The following is a 20,451-nucleotide window of genomic DNA, read 5'->3' as shown; positions in this document are numbered from 1 at the left end:
AATAGCAATTGTACTTTTTAGTTTGAGTAGTACACATTACAACACAATTGATACATCTATAGTAATATTATAAAGAGGAAAGATTTGTACCTATTTTTGTATGTTTGTAATGAATAGGCTCAAAAACCACTGAACGGATTTTGATGAAACTTTACAGTATTATTGTTCATAATCCAGTATAACATATAGGCTATAATTTATGACGATCTGTGACAAACGAAGTTTCACGCGTGCGAAGCCGCGGGCGGAAAGCTAGTGTTAAATAAGGTAATATAACTTTCTTCTTCTATCGTGTTATGCTTCAACCACACCAACGCGTGCTCGCGCCGGCGATGGCGATCTGCACGCTTTGGTGTGGTTGAATCTTTAGTTACGACGTCTGAGATGACAACCCGGGCCCTGTGGTGTCCGCTATAGACGGTTGTTACAATTAACTCACACCACTTTGTACCTTAAAACCCATTCTTCCTATACAAAACCAACCAAAATTCCACAGCAACATTCACTCACCCCATCAATAACCTGCTGCTTCTCCTGCAGCTGCGACTCCTGGTGGCGGAGGGTCGCTCGCTGCTTCTCCGCCGTGCTGGAGAGCCTGGACAGGACTTCTTGGTCGTGCTCCCGGGCGGGGGACGGTGGGGCGCTTGTACCTGGATACAGCAAAACAACTACTTAAGATGCTACAAGCTAAAGCCCGCTCCGTGAGCACGTAGAATTTTGTCCAATGACCCCTAGCTACCCATCCTTATCGCTCGCGCGTAATTATGTTGCTATCGCGCTCGCACACTCACTGCGGGTGCAAGTCGCACAGTCGCGACAGCAATATAATTACGCGCGAGCGATAAGGATGGGTAGCTAGAGGTCATTGGACAAAATTCTACGTGCTCACGGACCAGACTGTAGCTCGAAATTTTGTAACGAAAAAATAACTTAATTAAAAATGAGTGAGTGAGCGAACCATACAGAGACAAATAGTTGTCTCTTACACCCTCTTATCATAACTTATTACAAAGAAAATTAATGAGATACAAGTGTCTATGTATTCTCTGCCATGCTGGAGAGCCTGGACAGGACTTCTTGGTCGTGCTCCCGGGCGGGGGACGGCGGGGCGCTTGTGCCTGGATACAGTAAAATAGCACCTATTACAAATACATAAGATGCTACACACGAAAAAAGAACTAAATGCAGAGTGAGAGTGAGTGAGCGAGCCATACAGAGACAAATAGTTGTCTCTTACACCCTCTTATCATAACTTATTACAAAGAAATGAGATGCAAGTGTCTATGTATTCTCTGCCGTGCTGGAGAGCCTGGACAGGACCTCTTGGTCGTGCTCCCGGGCGGGGGACGGGGGGGCGCTTGTACCTGGATACAGCAAAACAACTACTTCAGATGCTACAAGCTAAAGCCCGGTCCGTGAGCACGTAGAATTTTGTCCAATGACCCCTAGCTACCCATCCTTATCGCTCGCGCGTAATTATATTGCTGTCGCGACTGTGCGACTTGCACCCGCAGTGAGTGTGCGAGCGCGATAGCAACATAATTACGCGCGAACGATAAGGATGGGTAGCTAGGGGTCATTGGACAAAATTCTACGTGCTCACGGACCAGACTGTAGCTCGAAATTTTGTAACGAAAAAATAGCTTAATTAAAAGTGAGAGTGAGTCAGCGAGCCACACAGACAAATAGTTGTCTCTTACACCCTTCTTTGGATTATTATTAGTACAAAGAAATGAGACGCAGGTGTCTATGTATTCTCTGCTGTGCTGGAGAGCCTGGACAGAACTTCTTGGTAGTGCTCCCGGGCGGGGGACGGGGAGGGGGCGCTTGTTCCTAGATGAATGGAGTAAGTGTTATCATTACTGTCCCTAATATGTTTGCTTATATCTTTAAAACTTCGCAACGTATTTTGATGCGGTATTTTTATTAGATAGAGTGATTCAAGAGGAAGCAGGGGCTGGTCGCTAATTTCTTTTGGCAGAAGTCGGGTAAAAAATTACCCTTGTTAAAAGCGCATAAGATGCTGTAGTGTTTAACTCTCAAGGACATGATTTTTTCAAAGAATACTAGCAATTTGTAATTACAAACTAATAATCCCGTTTAACTCCTCGTGGTAAGCTAAGTGTGCTTGTTACGAGTGGGAATCCAATTATTAGGATGCTCCAGTCTTTAGTTTAACGAGGCGTCGTCTCTACATGAAAATTAAACAACTAATCGAAGAGTGAGAGGGAGTGAGTGAAGTAGATGGAGACAAACTATATCTTGACACTATCTTTGGAATTTTAGCAGGTGTAAAAGATACATATCAATGAGGCATTTATAATATGCTTAATCTGATTATCACATTATTATTTAAAAATAACGTCTGCCACAAATAATAGCATTAACATAAACACGTAGGTGTGGTTATAATAAGCTGATAATAATGTAATCCGACAATCTACGAAGCCTAATCCAATCACAACTGAAATGGTTTTTTGTGAAAGAAACGAAATGTACAGACGAGAGCATATCAGACTATACATTTTTGTAGCAAATTCACCCTTATTACATCTACATTAAGTCGCCACAGGCTTAGCTTGAAACTCTGTCGTCTGTACCACATGTAGGTCACTGCAGATTACGTTCACTTCTTCGTGTGAATGACCCCATCGCTCGGAATTCAAAATCAGGTGTAATATTATGTCCTTGGGATGTCATAATATCATACTATACAGTCCGCGAAAAAAGAAACTGGCAGTTTTATAAATGTAGTATGATAAACCGACTCAGAGAATGAACAGTGTTTAAAATTACTCGCAATCAAAGATAGGTTTACTCATATCACTTTGAGAAAGACAGTTCGGAGCCAATGTTATTCGGCCTAATTGTAAGAAAAATTGCCTATACGTGACAGGCGACCAGAGAGAAGCATTTCTTTACGGGTCCTTCCCGGGACAAACGTCCCCTTCATTGGTTGGGTTTTTATTAGCGATCAAGCTGTAGATTCTGGCTACAAAGGAGTTGAAGCGATGGAAACGAGATATGGGAATAGTCCAGTTTAGAGAGAAACATCTTCCTAGCAGACGCTCACTTGTTTCTCCACGATTATACAGCTGCAAGACGGCGGCGCATTTGCAAAACAAAATACAAGATCGAACGGACGGATTAGAATATCCCATCATTTCTGTTCCATTCCATTTCATCAGTTAATGACGTCGCTATAAATAAATCAATGGGAAAAGCGCCGTGGGCGACTTACTTATAATCGACTTTAGAATTACCCACGCCAGAAATAACATCGCTTCGGGGAGACTCTTTGAGTGACATTATCAAGAGAATACTCGAAGGAACAAAATAATTTCGCTGGAAATATAAAGCTATCTTCATATTATGATAACAGACAAAAATAATACACTTGTTTTGTCCACACAATGAACATTATAATGGAGCTTCATGGTATGGCAAGCAAGAGAGAGAACGGATGTCCCAAAGTAACACACAAGTCAAATATGAATTAGCATTTTGTCAACAATATTTTCTTGATTCTTAATTGAATGTGGACAGTTGTTACCTGTCAAATTATTATTCAACTACTGCTGATAACAATTAAACAATGTTAGTTAACACACCGTTTTGCATAAATTGATTCAAAATAATATCAAGGTCATGATCAGCAGCAATATGTAGCATTGTAAACAATAAGAGTAAACGAAATAGCAACTGTGCTAATATTTTTAAACCTGCATTTGTACGTAATATCATTAATAAAATATCTTCGGGTGCCGGCTTTTCTGTATTCATAAAGACAGGATGAAAGAAAACTTCAACTTCCTGAACCAAAGGAAAAAGCAGAATCGTTGAAATCCTGTTCGTACTCTTCATTAATATCAATACCAAGCAGAATATTTATAGTTCAAGCAAAATCATGCCTTAATGTAAAAGTGCAAGTGTGTTCAATTTACCATCAGCAGGTGCATTGATGGTCCGCCTGAGACGCTTGTTTTCATCTTGAAGACGCCCAACAGCCGTCACCAGCTCCGCAGATTCTGTCCGCCACTGCTCCTCGATGGCCTCTATTTCCTGGACAACAAAACATGAATTTGAATGGCATGGTACCTAATACAGTCCGCGTCAAATAGTTCGTGACATCTAGAAATCAAAAAGTTCGCATTACGTCGGAATAAGGTTGTGCTTTGGGTGTCACAAACTATTTGATGCTGACTGTACTAAGAAGCGCATTAGTTATGGTCCACGTAACATCAGCTAATTTGCGTATGCTAATTCTTTGGGTAATTTATCCACCTTTTCCCAACAATGCCTTAGTGGTAGTTTGCTTCATCAATATGCGTTTTCGTGATAACGAGAAGGTGAATCCTGCATCGATGTGACTGCATATCTGCATAACTTAGATAAATATTTGTGTCAGGGAGATATCATGACAACAAATACAAGTGCTTGTTGTTATATGATGGAAAATAATAAATACAGACCAAATAAATGTAGATTTCCTGCATTTATTTGAAGCGTTATCGGTGTATTAACCTAATATAACAATTTCATATCTGTAGGCCTAAGATGCGCGCATCGACAATGACATGATATGATAAGACAATTTTCGATCACGTAGATAATTTTATCATTTTCCCTAACATGGGACCATCGATAGAAAAGTCTATCGACCGCTATCGCGTGATAACCCAATTGTTGCCATATTAAGAAAAATTTGCGTTATTATGTTGGCCAACCTTGAAATATTTTAGCTCATTCGTTCAATCTCGTTCATTTCTGCTATTAATTCGGCTGAAAAACATATCTTAAAGCAGTGAGAACGTCATTAAAAAAAAGTTATGTCAATTTTGTTGACATTACATGACTGCTTGATTGTATTTGATTCTGTTTTTAAAATTGTATTTTTATGTTTTCAGTCTTATTTTTAATATTTCTAAAGTACGGAAAATATCAAACGAAGAGATAACCAAGTTAAAGAAAAACAATGAAGAATTCCTAATCATACCGATAGTATTAAAGAATGAAGTCTTCAAAATTAACAGAATAACCGAACTCCACTACCTATCCCATAATGCGAGGTTTACAGTAAATTCAACGTACATGAAGCAGTCAGAAAGTTTATTGAGATTTGAGAAATAAAGTTACACTCATAAGTAGCAAAGTAAGTACCTAAAGTCTAAAATATTAGCTATATTCCGCACATCTTGATTTTCATAAGTAATAGCACCTGATAAAAGGAAAAATATCTTTATTCCTACAAATAAGCTTTCACCTTCTTTCCTATATTTATTTCACATAGTTCTTTCACTGTGTAATAATATTGATGATCAACTTTTGTATGTAAACTTAAAATACAAATAAGATTAAGTAAATGTTTGTATTTATGAACTGTTTATGTAATTGTAATAATTGTGTTTAAATAATATTCTTTCTTTTTTCAGACAGTGGATGAAGAAGTGTGGGATTATGAGTGATTATTTCATTCTAAAGCAGACATAAGCAAGTCTCGCTCACTGTCATGAAAATTCACAATAACAATCAGCAAAAAACTTCAAGGATACTGGCTAGGCTAACCAATTCATGGAATTCTGTTAGTGTTTGAAATTATCAATAGCTATTGTAAAACAAATGTTTTCCAAATAAAGATTTTGTAAATAATGGTTGAATTATTTTGAAATTACACTGCAATAATGAATTTATTGCCTGGTTGGTAGCGACCTGCGTGATGTTGTCGGTCCACCTTGTGGGTGGATGTCCCACGCTGCGTATTCCAGTACCCGGCCTCCACTCCAGAACCTTGCTGCCCCATCGGGCAACATGGAAAGCATTACAGCAGTGGACGTCCTATGGCTGAGATGATGATGAATGAATTTATTATAATGAAATAAATTGTACAAGATTATCATCCTGTCACATTAAAGCCCTTAAAAAAGTCCAAACGGAGGAATTAGATTTATAGTAATGTGGAATGTATGTATGGTATCACCGTCAAGTTATAAAATTAGTAAAATTCATTTATTCTCATTGTTATTATAGCAATTTTTTATTGATTACATATCGCACCCAATGCTAATTTCTGACAATGACCTTGCCACTGTTTGAAAATAATGTAGACATAAGAAGCTCGGTCACCACATTCCGCCCCATTTTCAATAATTTTTACAAGATTATGTACAGATGACAGTAGGTACTTAAATCAAGCTAAACACTATGGGGTATCTCACGTCATTTGCAACTTAATATTTGTCTGATGTACCTACTGTTGTTGACTGCCTACCTAAGTAGGTAAGTAAGTAATGGTTATTTTACAAGGTAGGTAATGTAATAATTAAATGTGGGTGGGACTGTGGGAGCACTTAGATTTTGCAGTTAATGATTATAAACTGTCGCAAGATTCGCCTCACATCCATTGCAATAATTACAAAATGCTGCTTCTGATAAACTCTTGAACTAAAACTCAATCTCCACCTAGAAGTAAAAGTATCACAAAGGTGCTAGATTCCTTTCTTTGAATTTTTCTAGCCTCAAATTAATCGTAAAATGTCATTTACCATTGTAAATGATAAATAAATAGAGTTAAAGTAGCTTGCAAAAAAGTTAATCTCCTATCGTCTTGCTATCGTGGGCAAGGATCGAGGACGATAAAAACACCACATCCTATCCTATCGTGATGTCAAAATATGATATAGTTAGCGCTTCATGTTAGGGCTTGCCAGGTTTATCACAAAAAAAAAAACAAATCTATCACTATCACATTTTGACAGATGACATGATAATTTTCGGGGTGCCATGTTAGCGCCGGTAGATAAAACGATATAGTGACGTCAAAATCGATATAACGCCGCGATAGCAGTTTATCACGGCGCGCATCTTAGCCCTGCTGAGCGTCATAAAAACAGACTAAATGTGAGGAAACAAAACAAAAACGAAATTCACATTTTATTACATTTCACATTATTTATAGTATTTGCTGTGATTACTTAGAATGGTGTGCAATAAAATTAATAGTTTCACGAAGCATTGCAAGGAATGTACAACATTGAACTGGCTGCCTGATATTCTAATATATAAGAAAACTACGAATATGGAAGAACCTAACTAAGACAGTGCGACCTCAATCTTTGTATGTACGGAATGATAGGTCAGCTAGCTAAAGATAGCTTGTTAGAAAACCCAATCCTAAATAAAGAACAAGTTGTACCACTAGGTTTACTGCGGAATAACTTAAAAAGTACCCAAAACAAGCAGAATATTTCAAACTTGTATGCGAACGGAATTCCAATCGTCAGAGATGGCGAATTCCTCTTCTTCCAAAATTCTCGGAATGCACACACTTTAGGGCTGACAAATGCCACAAACTATGACCCTTGCTGGCACATCGGTCCTATAAGACAAGGGACAACGCTCAAATTGGAAGTCTCCGTGATTCATGACGACACTAAACAGGCGATTGATGGTTTGGGTCCTACATCCCAATGAAAGGGCCGACGAGAAATCCTTCTAAACCTTGTACAGATGACAGCACATCAGACTATACATTTCTGATGCAAATTCGCCGCTATCACAACGGAATAAGAGACTTCAGTCTATCTCGATGTGCTGTCGTCTCTACGTAAGCATAATCCAATAAAGAGCAATAAAATGGGTGAAGAAAATGCGGATGAATATAAAAATGGAATCTAAGGAACTAGAAGATATCTGGTTTACAACTTATCCATAAAAAGGTAAGCCAACATAAGCTGTACGAAATATCAAATATTTACGGCGGAATATTACAAATCCTATAAAGAATGACGGCTCAGGATTTTGTTGGTCGGGATATTTCGTTTAAATATTCCGCTTTATATTAAAACGTTTTACAGAAGACTTGCGAAGGGCAAATTGTTTAATATTAGGCATACCGCAGAAAACCTCAAGACATTATAACATTCTAGCGAATTTTCTTTGTACAAACAAAACTTTTCTTCTAAGCATGAACATAAAATAAACAGAATTTAAAATAAAAGATGAGTCACATACATATTTAAGTCAGAACTTGAAAACATTTCAATCAAGCGATAATTTATGTTAATTTACTCGAAACAAACATAATTTTATTAGTCAAGTGCTTAATGTAATGTAACATAGTACGATGAAACCATTGTTTCATTAAACTGTTGAGATTGAATGTGAATGCAATGATCTGCTCTCTTTGGCAAGTAGGTGGCAATGGCTAGTATACTCAATCCATTGAGAAATTTGAAAAAGAGAAAAAAATGTAAACAACTCATTGATAAGGCGAAAGTAACAGTCGTTCGGTGTTGCCGTTTCAACGCAACTCAATCTACTTCATGGGTAAAGAAGATGTAACTGACGCCCGCGGATTACGTCTTGTAATGTAATTTAGCAGTTGATAAATGAAAAAGTTGTGGAATTTTGTGTTTCTTAAATCTTGATTTGAGTTCTGGAAGCACTCAACCAGACAGACGTTTATCTACATTACATACATGCAAAATTACGACAGGCTAGATCTGAATTCGAACGGCAAAAACACCTACCCCACTTCTAGACAAAAAAACTATGCAGCAGTGAAATCTCTTCTAGTATTGCCAATTACTCTAATTGAATAGGTGCATCTATTAAATAAAAAAACCTATCGTCTGAGAACACGCCTGAATAGAAATTGCTTTTCCAATACGCGCCCCAAGGGACCCAATAAATCAATGCAGGTTGATTTTCCAAGCCCACGTCACTGGATTGCTTGTTTTCCGTGGAGAATTTCATTTCGAAATTGAGCTAACAATTTCAAATATTCCCAAAGTAGCGTCGGTTAAATTAGTGAAGGAAATTTCAAACCGGCAGCGCATTGCAGACTGCTTATTGAATTCGTTCCAACGAGACCATAATGCGTTTACTTGAGCAAGCGTGACAGAATTACTGGGTGCTATTGATAAGGAAATGTCGAGACAAACTGAAGAAGAGCTGATAGGTTTCAAATTGATTACTTTGCGAAGGAGACGTATGACGTCACTTGTAAGAACCCATATTAGCCAATTGGTCTAATTTACGAGTGGTGGTACGTCACAACTGTATACTTACGACCTACCTATAAAAGGTTAGCCTCAAAGATGGTACGAAAAACAAATTGCGACTTTAGTTTGATTACTTAGGCACTCATTTCACTAAGCGACACGTCACGAAGACCGCGTCATCAGGCTAAAGTCGTAGCGGACACCGAAACGAATGCATTCATGTCTAGAACCAATAACATACAGTCATCCTGGGAGAGTTGCCGTATGATTTTGAACCTTACGGCCAATAACTTAGGATTACACCTATGACTATTGTCGAAGCTGTCCTACCAGTTCCGCCAGATACTCGTGAATAATCACAATATTAATATTACACAAATGAAATGCGCGTCTAACATATGATATATTTCCACCGTACTGTTTTTATTACTCAGAGCATACCACACCAATAATTACAACAAATCATCATAGAGTTAAGCGTCGTTACAAACTAAATGATATCGTATTGTAACATGCACACGATTAACTTTAGATCGACGATGAACATGCAAATGCAATTAATTAATTTTATACAATGTACTGTACTGGTGTACAATCTTCTAAGCAATAGCAAAGTGTATTTTTGTACACTAATATTAAAGAAACGAATTTATGTGAAAGAAAATTACTATCAAGCAATAGGAGTAGCTAAGATTATGATAGCACTATGGAATCTACTGATCTCCCCAAGAAGATTGGCGTCTCGCTCTTGACTTGCTTAGGCCAGAAGTTGCTACATGCTCTATGTTCCAACAACGGAGATCCATCTTACTCTGTGCGACCTAAGTGAATTCACTTACGTCATAGAGAGTTAGAGTACAGACTAATGGCAAGCAACTACCATTGCGAGGTCATTCAGTGAGCGGTGACGTCGTATCTGCCGATATGATACATTTAGTAGATAGATGATACCTACTTATTTCTTTCTTTGATCTCTTCAATGTAAAAAAAAATGTTTGGCAACTTCTGTAGTAGACTTAACACTTTGCTCTATTGGGTTTGCTAAACCTTTGGCAGACCACTTATCAGGTGTAATGATTGATAATGGACAAGAGTTATGAAGGAGTATCCTTACCCTCAATCAACAACATCCTCGAAAAGGACCTGACTCTGTGCCATTCTTTGCCGCGTGTAAGAGTTAAATAGTTTTAGTTTTCTACAGACAATATTGAATCTATCAAAATTGACATAAAAATTCGGCACGACATGTTAACACCACTTAAACTTATCTTGATCTGTCGGTAGAGTAGCGCGTTCATAGAGTGCAATCAATAAATCTAAGAGTAGACTTAGCACAAAAACCAAAGGATATAAGCAATTACCCTATTGAGAAACACAATGCACTGAGAATTGCATTTTATAGCGATGAATGAATGAATGCACATCATTTATGAATGTGTGCTGTATTAGATTGTTCTGTATGCATGTATTGTGTTATGATTTTAAAGAATACATACTAAATTCTTGGATTCTCTGTTCAAATGTATTGAACACTTCTAATAGAAATGATTGCATAATGTGCATTTTGTTTTTACATAGAACTAATGAGTACAATGGCCTCTGAAATAGTATTTGTAAATATTTGTAATATTTAACAATAAGAAGAGTGAAAGTCATGAGCTAGTAACAAAAATTGAATAATATTTGCTATCGGCAATGGTGAAAGTTGATTGGTCATGAGATTACAACAATCTCTTATTTATGATATAATGGAGCTGCCTTCTAATAGATTATAGTAATTATTGTGGTCTTAGACTAAACTTATGAATGTTTAATTTAAGCTCTAAACTCTAAGTGAAATAAAAAGACTGAAATAGAGCTTAATTATTTTATTGGTTGAATAACTTTAGATCATAAAGACCACTTTTAAAGTTATTACCATTGTCTCTTGTGTAAATCACCATTTAGGGTACTAATAAGAGTGAGTTTACATTTTAAAGGACCTGAAGTGATCAATACTGGTTTTCTATCTAAACGTAGACAGATGGAGCCACTTTATACTAAAGGAATTAGGTAAATATTACTCCATACTTTGGTAAAATATGAGACCAAATCAGCCATCACTGGAAGAAGGGATTTATTTGTGATCAATCAAATATATAAACAAAAGCTGCTGGGTCATTCCATCGTTTCGGGTGTTACGTTCGTACACACATATTCAACAATTTCATGTATTTTAAAATAGTATTTTAATAATGTTAGTGCCTTAATCTGTCCGTTTTTAGTTGTTTTATTTAAATAATAAAGTTTGTACAGCTTAGAATGTAGGATAACGAAAATATGAGTCGAAAAGTGTGCGTTTCGGGCGTTACGAGATTTTGCCTCTATGTTCTGACTGTTGCTGCATTTACTCGAAATTTAGCGAATTTTCTTAAGGAATCATACCTAAAACTTACAGGACTTCTTAAAGTATGAAATTTACAAACCATGTAACATACAATCCCTGTTAAATAAAACATTTTACTATTTTTTTATAAATTTTTTCTTTGTTTCGGGTGTTACAATGGTTCTGTTTCGGGTGTTACGAGTACGAAAATTCAACGCGTTTTATCGATAAAATCGGTGTTTTATTAGTTTCTAGGTACTTCAATATAAGGAGTACAACAAATAAACACAAATAGTGCGAATTCTGGTTTGAAATTACGAACTAGCTTTTTTTTTTAAATATACAAAGTTCAAGTTTAATTTTTCCTCAGAATATAGCTTTTTCTATTGTTTTTGGCTTGAAATAGCATTACTTTAATTTCTAATTACGATATTTATTGGAAATGTCAAACATCGACACTTTTTAGCAATACCTTAATTTTAGTGTTAAGTCGACATTTCAAAAAAGTCTTAAATTGAGAAATATGACTCCTTTTCCGATGCCAGCGCTAGTGGGAGGTCAAAGGAGCCTCACAGTAATACTTTTTCACTTCTCCAAGCAATATACACACATTATCGACAGAAATAAAAATGTAATACCCGAAACGTTTCGGGTGTTACAGTTTTTAATCAAGAAAGAAACATACTAAATTAGTATCATACTCAGATATTAGTGAGTATTTGAAATCATTACTACCATGACCTTACTTTTACCAAATATTGTTACTCTAATCCATGTGTAAGGTACAATAATAAAACAAATACCTGTTTTTCTGTTTCGGGTGTTACATCGCCGAAGTAATAAGAAAACACACTTAAAACATGATGATTATCAATTTTTTTGGGACTATGACGCTATCTACCAATACTATGATAAATACCCTCGAATCATATAGTGGCAAAACGTTTCACAGATTGATAGTTTTTTTAAAATCGTATTACCAATAAATTAGAGAGAAAATGATCATTCAGACAGTTGACTTAAGTGTAGACTTTGAAGACTAATAACTTAAAAATTACTTGTTTCTTTCAGTTTTTTTTTTGTTGCACATTATAATTTGGAATGTTTACTTTCAAAATTCATCAGATTTAATGCGAAAAGAACATATTTAGTTTTTCACCCTCGGTAACATTTGTCATGGAATGACCCTGCTCTGATAAAAAGTGAGAAAAGCCTCATTTAGGCAAAATTAAAATGATAACAAGTTTAATAAAATAATATCAGAATCTTATCAAACAGTGATTCAGTAAACATCCATGTCATAACAATCACTGAACATTTTGCCTTGATAGTCATTATGAGAAATGTTATCACTAATTTGGCAGTGTAATGATTTTCTATAGTAATAATTGATTTGTGGTATTTATGTGGTACTTTTTAAACACAACAATACAATTATTTTTTAAACTAATGATGCTCCAAACATGTGTTATTTTTACATAGATAAGAAACATAATGATTGATTTGAACAATGAAAATGTCTTAGTAGATCTAGATTATTGGATTGTACCAAAAACAGAAAGATAATAAAAATCCTTCGTCGGATATCTAATCTTATAAATCATAAAATAATGTTATTCCAAATATTTAGTCTTAAATCTGAATCACCAGTTAAATAAAATGAATCATAATCACGAATAAATTTACAGCTGAACGCTGACAACTTATTCAAACAAATATAGAGTAAATAATTTGAAACTTACTTCTAGAAGGCAGAACCAAAACCCACAGCTTTCACAATACACAAGACGATCATATCAGAGCAACCAATCTGATGAAATCTTCATCAGCTGATTGCAGATATTGTCACAACATGGATGTCAATCACCATCTTCTATCATGAGGGCGATCTACGCCACATTCATAGCAACCTATGCCTGAGCTACCAGCATAATATGGATAAAAATGGAAATTCTAGTGAGTAATACAGGGTAATTAACATTTCGACGGCAGCTACTCTGATGTCAATGTCGCGCAACACACCGCAGCGCCACTAACTTTTGCAACTACATCCAGTATACAGGTGTCGAAACTAGCGTTCCGTGCGTTCAATTCTGCTGCACGCGTAAATTCAATCAACAATGACCTTAACCACCTACCTTCTCGAAACGCTGCCTGTACTCGGCCTTCTCAATCTTGTCATTTTCCAACTGAGAAATCTTCGCCGTCAGCTCCTGCAGCGCCTGGTTTTCCTTCTCGTTACGCACAGCAAGGTTCTCCAGTAGCTCCAAAGCATTAATCACTTTAGGCAGCAACGCTGTTACAGCGTCAGGGCCGTATTTTTCAATTATTATTTCACATTCCTTGCCAATGTCCGATGCCAAATCATACACATCGACAACAGTTACGTCGTCGTCGTAATCTGGCATCTTGGCGGAGAAGCGCCTGCGGTACGGCATTAAAATTCCTTGTTTTCACTTCACCACACAACACAAAATAAAGATTTACAGAAAAGTATCCACCTTTCGCAAGTGCGCCATTATTACTGAAAAGTGAAATGTCAAATTCCTTACCCGTAGGGTTGTGCTCTGCGTGTGGGTATCGAATCGTAAAAGTAACGTTACCATTATTTTTATTCAATATCTCAATGTTGGGTCTCAAATTAAAATTAATGGAAAAAATATTAAGAAAGACAAAAAAAAAACAAATAGTAACCAAAAGTGATCATGTCATCTTAATCACAACATACTTTTATTTACAAAATAATGTTTATTGATGCAAATCAATAAGTATTTGAAGTTACTCGATCACAACTAATAAATCACTGAGGATTATTTTAGAAATACACAAGAAACTACTTTTTAATTCGTTTTCTCACGTGTAAGTACTTATTGAAAGTGTTTTTTTTTATTAAACAATAAGTCATGATTACAATAAAATTGAATTTATATTTGAAGGTATAGGTGTACCAGAATCTCATGGCAAACAAAAATATTGGAAAAGTGTGTTTTTCATATGGCAATTGTCTATGGTTTAATTGTCACCTGTCAAAGAAAATTATGAAATCTGTCAGCCGCTGCAAAATTTTTGTAATCTCTTCTTGACTATTTGTTATTTTTGTGAAAAAGTCGAAAAAGTTCAAGCAAGGCATATTGTTTTCAATGTGAATTGTAAAATAAGGCATAATTCAAAGTCGATCTTTGATTCTAAAGCGCGTCGTCGAGTTGACAGTAAGTTGGACTGAAATGTTTTGATACATTTTTAGTTTATTAGGTACCCAACTGTGTCAGAAGGAGGGTTGTGTTTTTTTTATATTATTCTTACTTAATAGCTGCTTTATCGGGGTTTTCAGGTATATCTCCCAAATTGGTGCAGATGTTATGACCATGTAAAGAAAATTGAAAAAGATTTCATAAAGCAAGATTGAATAATGGAGAAGTTTCCAATTTTTTTCTTTGAAATAAACTTGAAATAAATATAAGTAGAACTAATAATAATTGTGAAATAATCATGAAAATATCTCTACAAATAAATAAGTTACAGGGCCCTAAAGTTGCGCATAACTATTCACGCCATTTTGATCGGTGTATTCACACAGTCATTCGGAGTACAAACAGTAAATCACCCCTGATCCAGCCAGTTCATTTTTTTTTAATCTAGCAGTTTTTAATTTTTCAGCTAGGGTCACTCAAGATTCTTTCTTAGTAAAATTTTGTAACCTTTTTTTTAAATAACCCAGACCTGGCCATATACAAAAAGAACGGCACCGCCTATGTTTCAGTTCTACGCGAAAATATGTAGGTAATTTAAATAATTAATTTCTCAGACATTTCTTTTCTCACAGACGATTTATTTAATTTCCAAGACATTTTCCTATGTTAAAAACCTGATGTATAACAACATTCTTCATACACATACCTACCTAAAATGTATATTCGTACTTCATGTTCATTAATATTAGTCATAAAAGTAAAAAATTAAACAGTATCAAGATCGTTTATTCCAATTTCCCCAGTATTGCTCTCAACAAAGTTTATTTTCCCTATTTGCCATGAGATTCTGGTACACCTATAGTGGCTGGTTTTATGAATATTTTCATGTTAAACTTAACGTTCATAAAATTGAAATTTGGGTTCTTTTTTTAATTGATTCGCACATAATATTGATAATTTTATTTAATGGAATTAGTAATTTGTTATTTAATCACTTTCATCTTTTCCTACCCATTTAGAGCAGATTAAAAAAGTACTTTCAACAATCACTTACTTATATTGTTTTAATTTATATTATTTACAATTGATAGCAAACGCATTTGCATTGTTTTGAAAAATAATAACGATATGTTATTACGTTACCATCACTAGTTGTGTTGACAAGCAACTGATAAAGATGTCAGATACTTTGTCCCGCTTTAGTGTTCGGATACACATTTAAAGATTGTCTTAAAACTTTTTTAGTTCTAATCTTTTAGTTTTTTTGATTTCTTTAAAAAATATTGAACATTACTAATTTGCTAAATAAATAGAATCTAATCCCATTATCGTTTTAAACAGTTTTAAACCAAACACATTGTAAAAAATATTTTTGTAGAATCATAAAATAAGTAAATAGGTATTATGCTTTCTGCGTATCCAAATGAAAATAGTGTCCTAACTTCACTTTACAGATATAACTCAATTTCCGTTTTGATTAACGTCACTTCCTGTGACTGAAACTTCTGAATTCAAACATTTTGTGATTTACCTATGGATTTACCTAGGTACCCTACATTACCTACAGATAAGCATCATTAATTAAAATAGGTAAGTATCATGAAATGCTTCATAAAGTATTTTCCGATAGAGTTTTACTATTTTCATTTATTTCAGGTACTTTCTTTCTTCTTTATTCTAAAGATTCATATGTTACTCTTGACTTAAGAATTAGGTCGTTTGCATCTAAACATATGATGCACCATAAAGTGTGTACAAACTTATTACTATGTATGTAATATCTGATAAAAACGCCGGGATTCGCAACCATATTGTAGCTGTTTTCAAGAGCGATGTTAAAATATCGATTACGAGATCTCGCCACGCGCGAAGCAACAGTTGGAAGGAATCAACAGGCGGGAACGCGCGGCGTTCATTTCCCGCGCTCTTGTTGACTTTTGTATTTTAAATTTTCGAATTTCGAATGCACAATGAACTGTCAAAGTAAAGCTAACAAGTATGTGTGCCCTAATGACCGGCAGTTATCTCTGCGTGCCAAGTAAGTACCTAATTTACGAAGAAAAACTTTGGAAATTAGTTTGTTATTGTTTGGGCTTTGATCTCGATAAAACATTTCAGTATTAGTAAAAGTTTTTTTTAAATTTACTTTTAAACTTGAATTTACTCTGCTGCATAAAATTAGAAGCTGATTTTGCTTTTAAAAAATACAGCGATTTTGCACGTAATTAATTTGTAAACAAGTTTTAATTGTCGCTCGAACCGTTTTGTAAAATAAAATTATTTAAGTAATTAACTAAATCCTTAACAACATAATAAATAATAAAATCGTTTGTTAGTCGTATACCTCGAAATCAAAAAATCCTTGTAGCTTTTCACCTATTCGCATTTCGCCGCGATATCAAAATTTCTGAATAGATTTTTATTCTTGTAGTATAATTTTTGATCGCTAATTACAATTGTCTAAAAATTCATAGTAGATTTACTTTCCTGCCTGTAGGCTTAATAAATAGGCTATTGATAATACATGCTACATCAAAATTGTAAAAATCTGTTAAAAATATATGCTAGTAACAAAATATACTACCGATATTACACGCTACAACAAAAAACGCTATCACGGTGAAATGCGAATAGGTGAAAAGCTACAAGGATTTTTTGATTTCGAGGTATACGACTAACAAACGGCAAAAACCTAGCTAAGTTCAGGTACCTCCTTCCCTGTATTTGTACCAATATTATTATAAAATAATAAATACATAGCGTGTTTAACATCACCACTTTGTGTTTATAATTTTACTTGAAAAAAGTGTGTGGATAGAAAACGCATTTTTGTGTCTTTCCTTTATCCGCTAAAAGGATCTAATTACTTTTATGTCGTTTTCAATCAAAAGAAAATCAGTCCGCAGTATTTTCTGACTCTACATAATAGGTAAATTGCCTCAGGATGTTTAAAAACAATACCTACATAATTTTTTACGATATTCAAAGAAGGAAAATCATATTTTAACAAGGTAAAAAAATACTTAATTACAGAATCATCTTAGCCCGCTTATGTCTCTACATTTGTATTTCAGTACTCGACATCGATTAAAGTTATTTATTTCAGCTTTTTGACTAAATTTGTCCAATGCCATCGCGTTGAACTCCTGTGAAAAGGAAAACTCGGTTTTTTTTTCTAAAAATACCAACAAGGCTGCGGCATACGGATTATTCAGCCATCGGCCTTGCAGGGGACACTCACTATCTCGGTTTATGTGACATCCGCTTCCTCTATGCCGCTGACTTCCATTGCGCGTTAGAATAAAGTAAACCGTAGAAAACATTATTATGATAGGCTACTCTACTATATTATTTTGAGCTAGACGAACTCTACCTGTTAGTGATACAACAAGGACTATTAAATATCTATCTTGATTGTCTCTAGGACTTTTAGCTTCCAGTAACTTAAGGACCACCTTTGACATCTTTTTATCGTTAACTAGCTTTCCGCCCGCGGCTTCGCCCGCGTGGAATTTTGTCTGTCACAGAAAAACAATATCGCGCGCGTATTTGCTCACCGTTTAGACCTACCCTGGACTACGACAAACATTTTAAAACCAAAATCAGCTCAATCGGCCCAGCTGTTCTCGAGTTTTAATCAGACTAACGAACATCAATTCATTTTTATTTATATAGATAGATAAGACATCTTTCTGTATTATTTTTCTATGTAATTAGCAAATGTACTCAGTCTTCTTGCCTGAACACAGGCACTATCCCCTGTAAGAATTATTCAAACTATAGTAGGTTTCTAACCGTTAAATGTATATAAATTACTAGCTTAACAAAACAGGGCGGCTTACCCCACTATTGCAACTCTATCAATAGGTGCGATTTTACAACATAAATGAGCATTAGGTATATTGTGTTGACAACTGTACCTTTTACGGTTGAAACGTCAATAAATCGCGGTTTCAATTCCAGGAACGTGTTATGAAACGTAGTGCTTTGCATTTCAGTAAAGCTGTACAGTCACTAGCAGAACAAACTTCCACGATTATAAGTTTTCCCAATGGATTTGAACTCTGTGGCTTTCAGATAATGTTCGCAATTGAGGAAATTTTGTAGCAAGTTGATAAGCTGGCGTAGTAACGTTAGTGCTTGATAAATGCGAAATGTAGGCTGATAAATCGTTTAGTGATAATATTCTGTACCTCTAGTAGGAAAAACTTTCGAGTTCGTTTCGTTGCGTATTCAAAGTGTCATCGAAAAATTTTGTATGAAAAATTAAACAGCGCCCCCTAGGGCGGCTATAATATAGGGGGCGCTGTTTAATTTTTCATACAAAATTTTTCGATGACACTTTGAATACGCAACGAAACGAACTCGAAAGTTTTTCCTACTAGAGGTACTGAATACCTAGGCTTTAAATTAAATAAATCTGAACATAATAATTAGTTGAGTAGGGTAGTTAAGTAGTTACCATTATGAATAGGCAATTTTTAAAAGGTCACAATGTCTGAGAGGTTGTACAGACATCAAACAATAAACCATTTTATAAGTAATGCAATAGGGGCTGTTTTTGCAATACAGTATCGTCTAATGTGCTACCGACTGTACCTACCCTTTCCGAGCATATTAAATGCAGTGAAGTATCCAGACTACATTTGTGCAAAATCATTTGTAAATAAGTGACATTGGGCCGTATTTGAAATTGCTATTTGTGTAGACGTCTGAGCTAAGGGTGGCTTAGGAATATTTGAACGGTGTTATTGGAGTTAGGTACTCGTAGGTATATGTATTGTTTGTGAAATGCCTTGAATTTTTTTTATTAAACTGAATTTTCTCTCATGAAAACTTTTAGACAAAATACGCCTCTTAAGTACTCTTGATATTGATTGGACCCGCTATATGAAGTAAGTAGGTGGAGAATTTTCATTGTAGAGTCAGCGTAATATCACCCGTTAGGTGTAGAACACAAAAAGTTCATGAGGAAATGCTGAGGGAGGTAGTGTTTTGTTTGATAGGACTTTGTCCATCACAACATACCTTTACTTAGAACTGAAAAAAGAAAGCACTCGCTTCAGGTGGTCTTTTTTACTGGAACTGACTGATTTAGCGACCCCAGGTGACAAATGTTGCTAGGAAAGCCTGATTTATCGCAAAACCTTCTCAAAATATGAGTTACCCCGATTATTCATGTACCCTTCTAATACATCAAGATCGGGTGTCGCGCCGACCTCGTCGGAGTCGGATGACAGTTGACACGTGACGACATTATCTCTCCTCATTTACCCCGCTGTAATGGGATGAGGGGTGTTTGACCGAACCTACCAAGTTCTAGAACGTATGTCTTTGTCAGGATATGATACTGATAATGGAAAATGGTTATCGAGTCAAAAGAGGTTGAATCAAATAAAGGTGGCTGAAATACTGAGAAGCGCTTTGATGGGAAGAAAGAAACGCTGTTCTGTGGTTTAGGGGTCTGAGCATTGGTCTTTCGACTTACGAAAGTAGACCGTACTAAAGACTGTCTAGGTATACTAAAGAGTTATCTACGAGTAATTCGACGAGTATATTCCCAGATAGAGCACTCGAAAGTGGTAAAAATGACTCTTTGTGAACATTGCCCGTGGTTTCATAATGATATTATCATCTAAAGAAAGGTTGGGTTGAACCAGAAGATTTTTTAGAGCTACATAAACATACCTAATCTCTTAATAGAATGCTGGTAAACAAAGACAGACTAGACTGCTAAAAAGTAAAATGTATTTTGTCAACATAAAAGGCATTCATTAGCATGAAAGTTATGTCCTTACTCACCTACGTGGTTGATGCTCTCCACCCGTACCTATTGATTGAAAGCCGATATCGTAATCCGTAGGGTAGATAATGTGCAAGTGTCAGGAATGTT

At 35.5% G+C, this 20,451-nt stretch overlaps 2 protein-coding genes across 4 annotated transcripts in view; one reads left to right on the top strand and one right to left on the bottom strand.

Moving 5' to 3' along the window:
• LOC135082225 (RILP-like protein homolog) overlaps nucleotides 1-13,886 on the bottom strand; it is a 39,010-nt gene extending 25,124 nt beyond the window's left edge. For all 3 annotated transcript variants that reach the window (XM_063976995.1, XM_063976993.1, XM_063976994.1), the window contains exons 1-3: nucleotides 13,506-13,886; nucleotides 3,945-4,062; nucleotides 511-650 (exon numbers count right to left, since the gene is read on the bottom strand). In XM_063976995.1, the coding sequence (XP_063833065.1) occupies nucleotides 511-650; nucleotides 3,945-4,062; nucleotides 13,506-13,805 (558 nt within the window). In that variant the 5' untranslated portion in view covers nucleotides 13,806-13,886. The remainder of the gene's footprint in view (nucleotides 1-510; nucleotides 651-3,944; nucleotides 4,063-13,505) is intronic.
• Nucleotides 13,887-16,450: 2,564 nt separating this feature from the next.
• The window catches only part of LOC135082453 (rabphilin-3A-like), a 41,277-nt gene continuing 37,276 nt past the window's right edge, over nucleotides 16,451-20,451 (top strand). The window contains exon 1 of the mRNA XM_063977249.1: nucleotides 16,451-16,596. Within this exon, the coding sequence (XP_063833319.1) occupies nucleotides 16,529-16,596 (68 nt within the window). The 5' untranslated portion in view covers nucleotides 16,451-16,528. The remainder of the gene's footprint in view (nucleotides 16,597-20,451) is intronic.

This window comes from Ostrinia nubilalis, chromosome 21, assembly GCF_963855985.1.
Source record: "Ostrinia nubilalis chromosome 21, ilOstNubi1.1, whole genome shotgun sequence".
Taxonomy (NCBI): Eukaryota; Metazoa; Arthropoda; class Insecta; order Lepidoptera; family Crambidae; genus Ostrinia; species Ostrinia nubilalis.
This window is presented reverse-complemented; position numbering and strand designations above follow the sequence as displayed.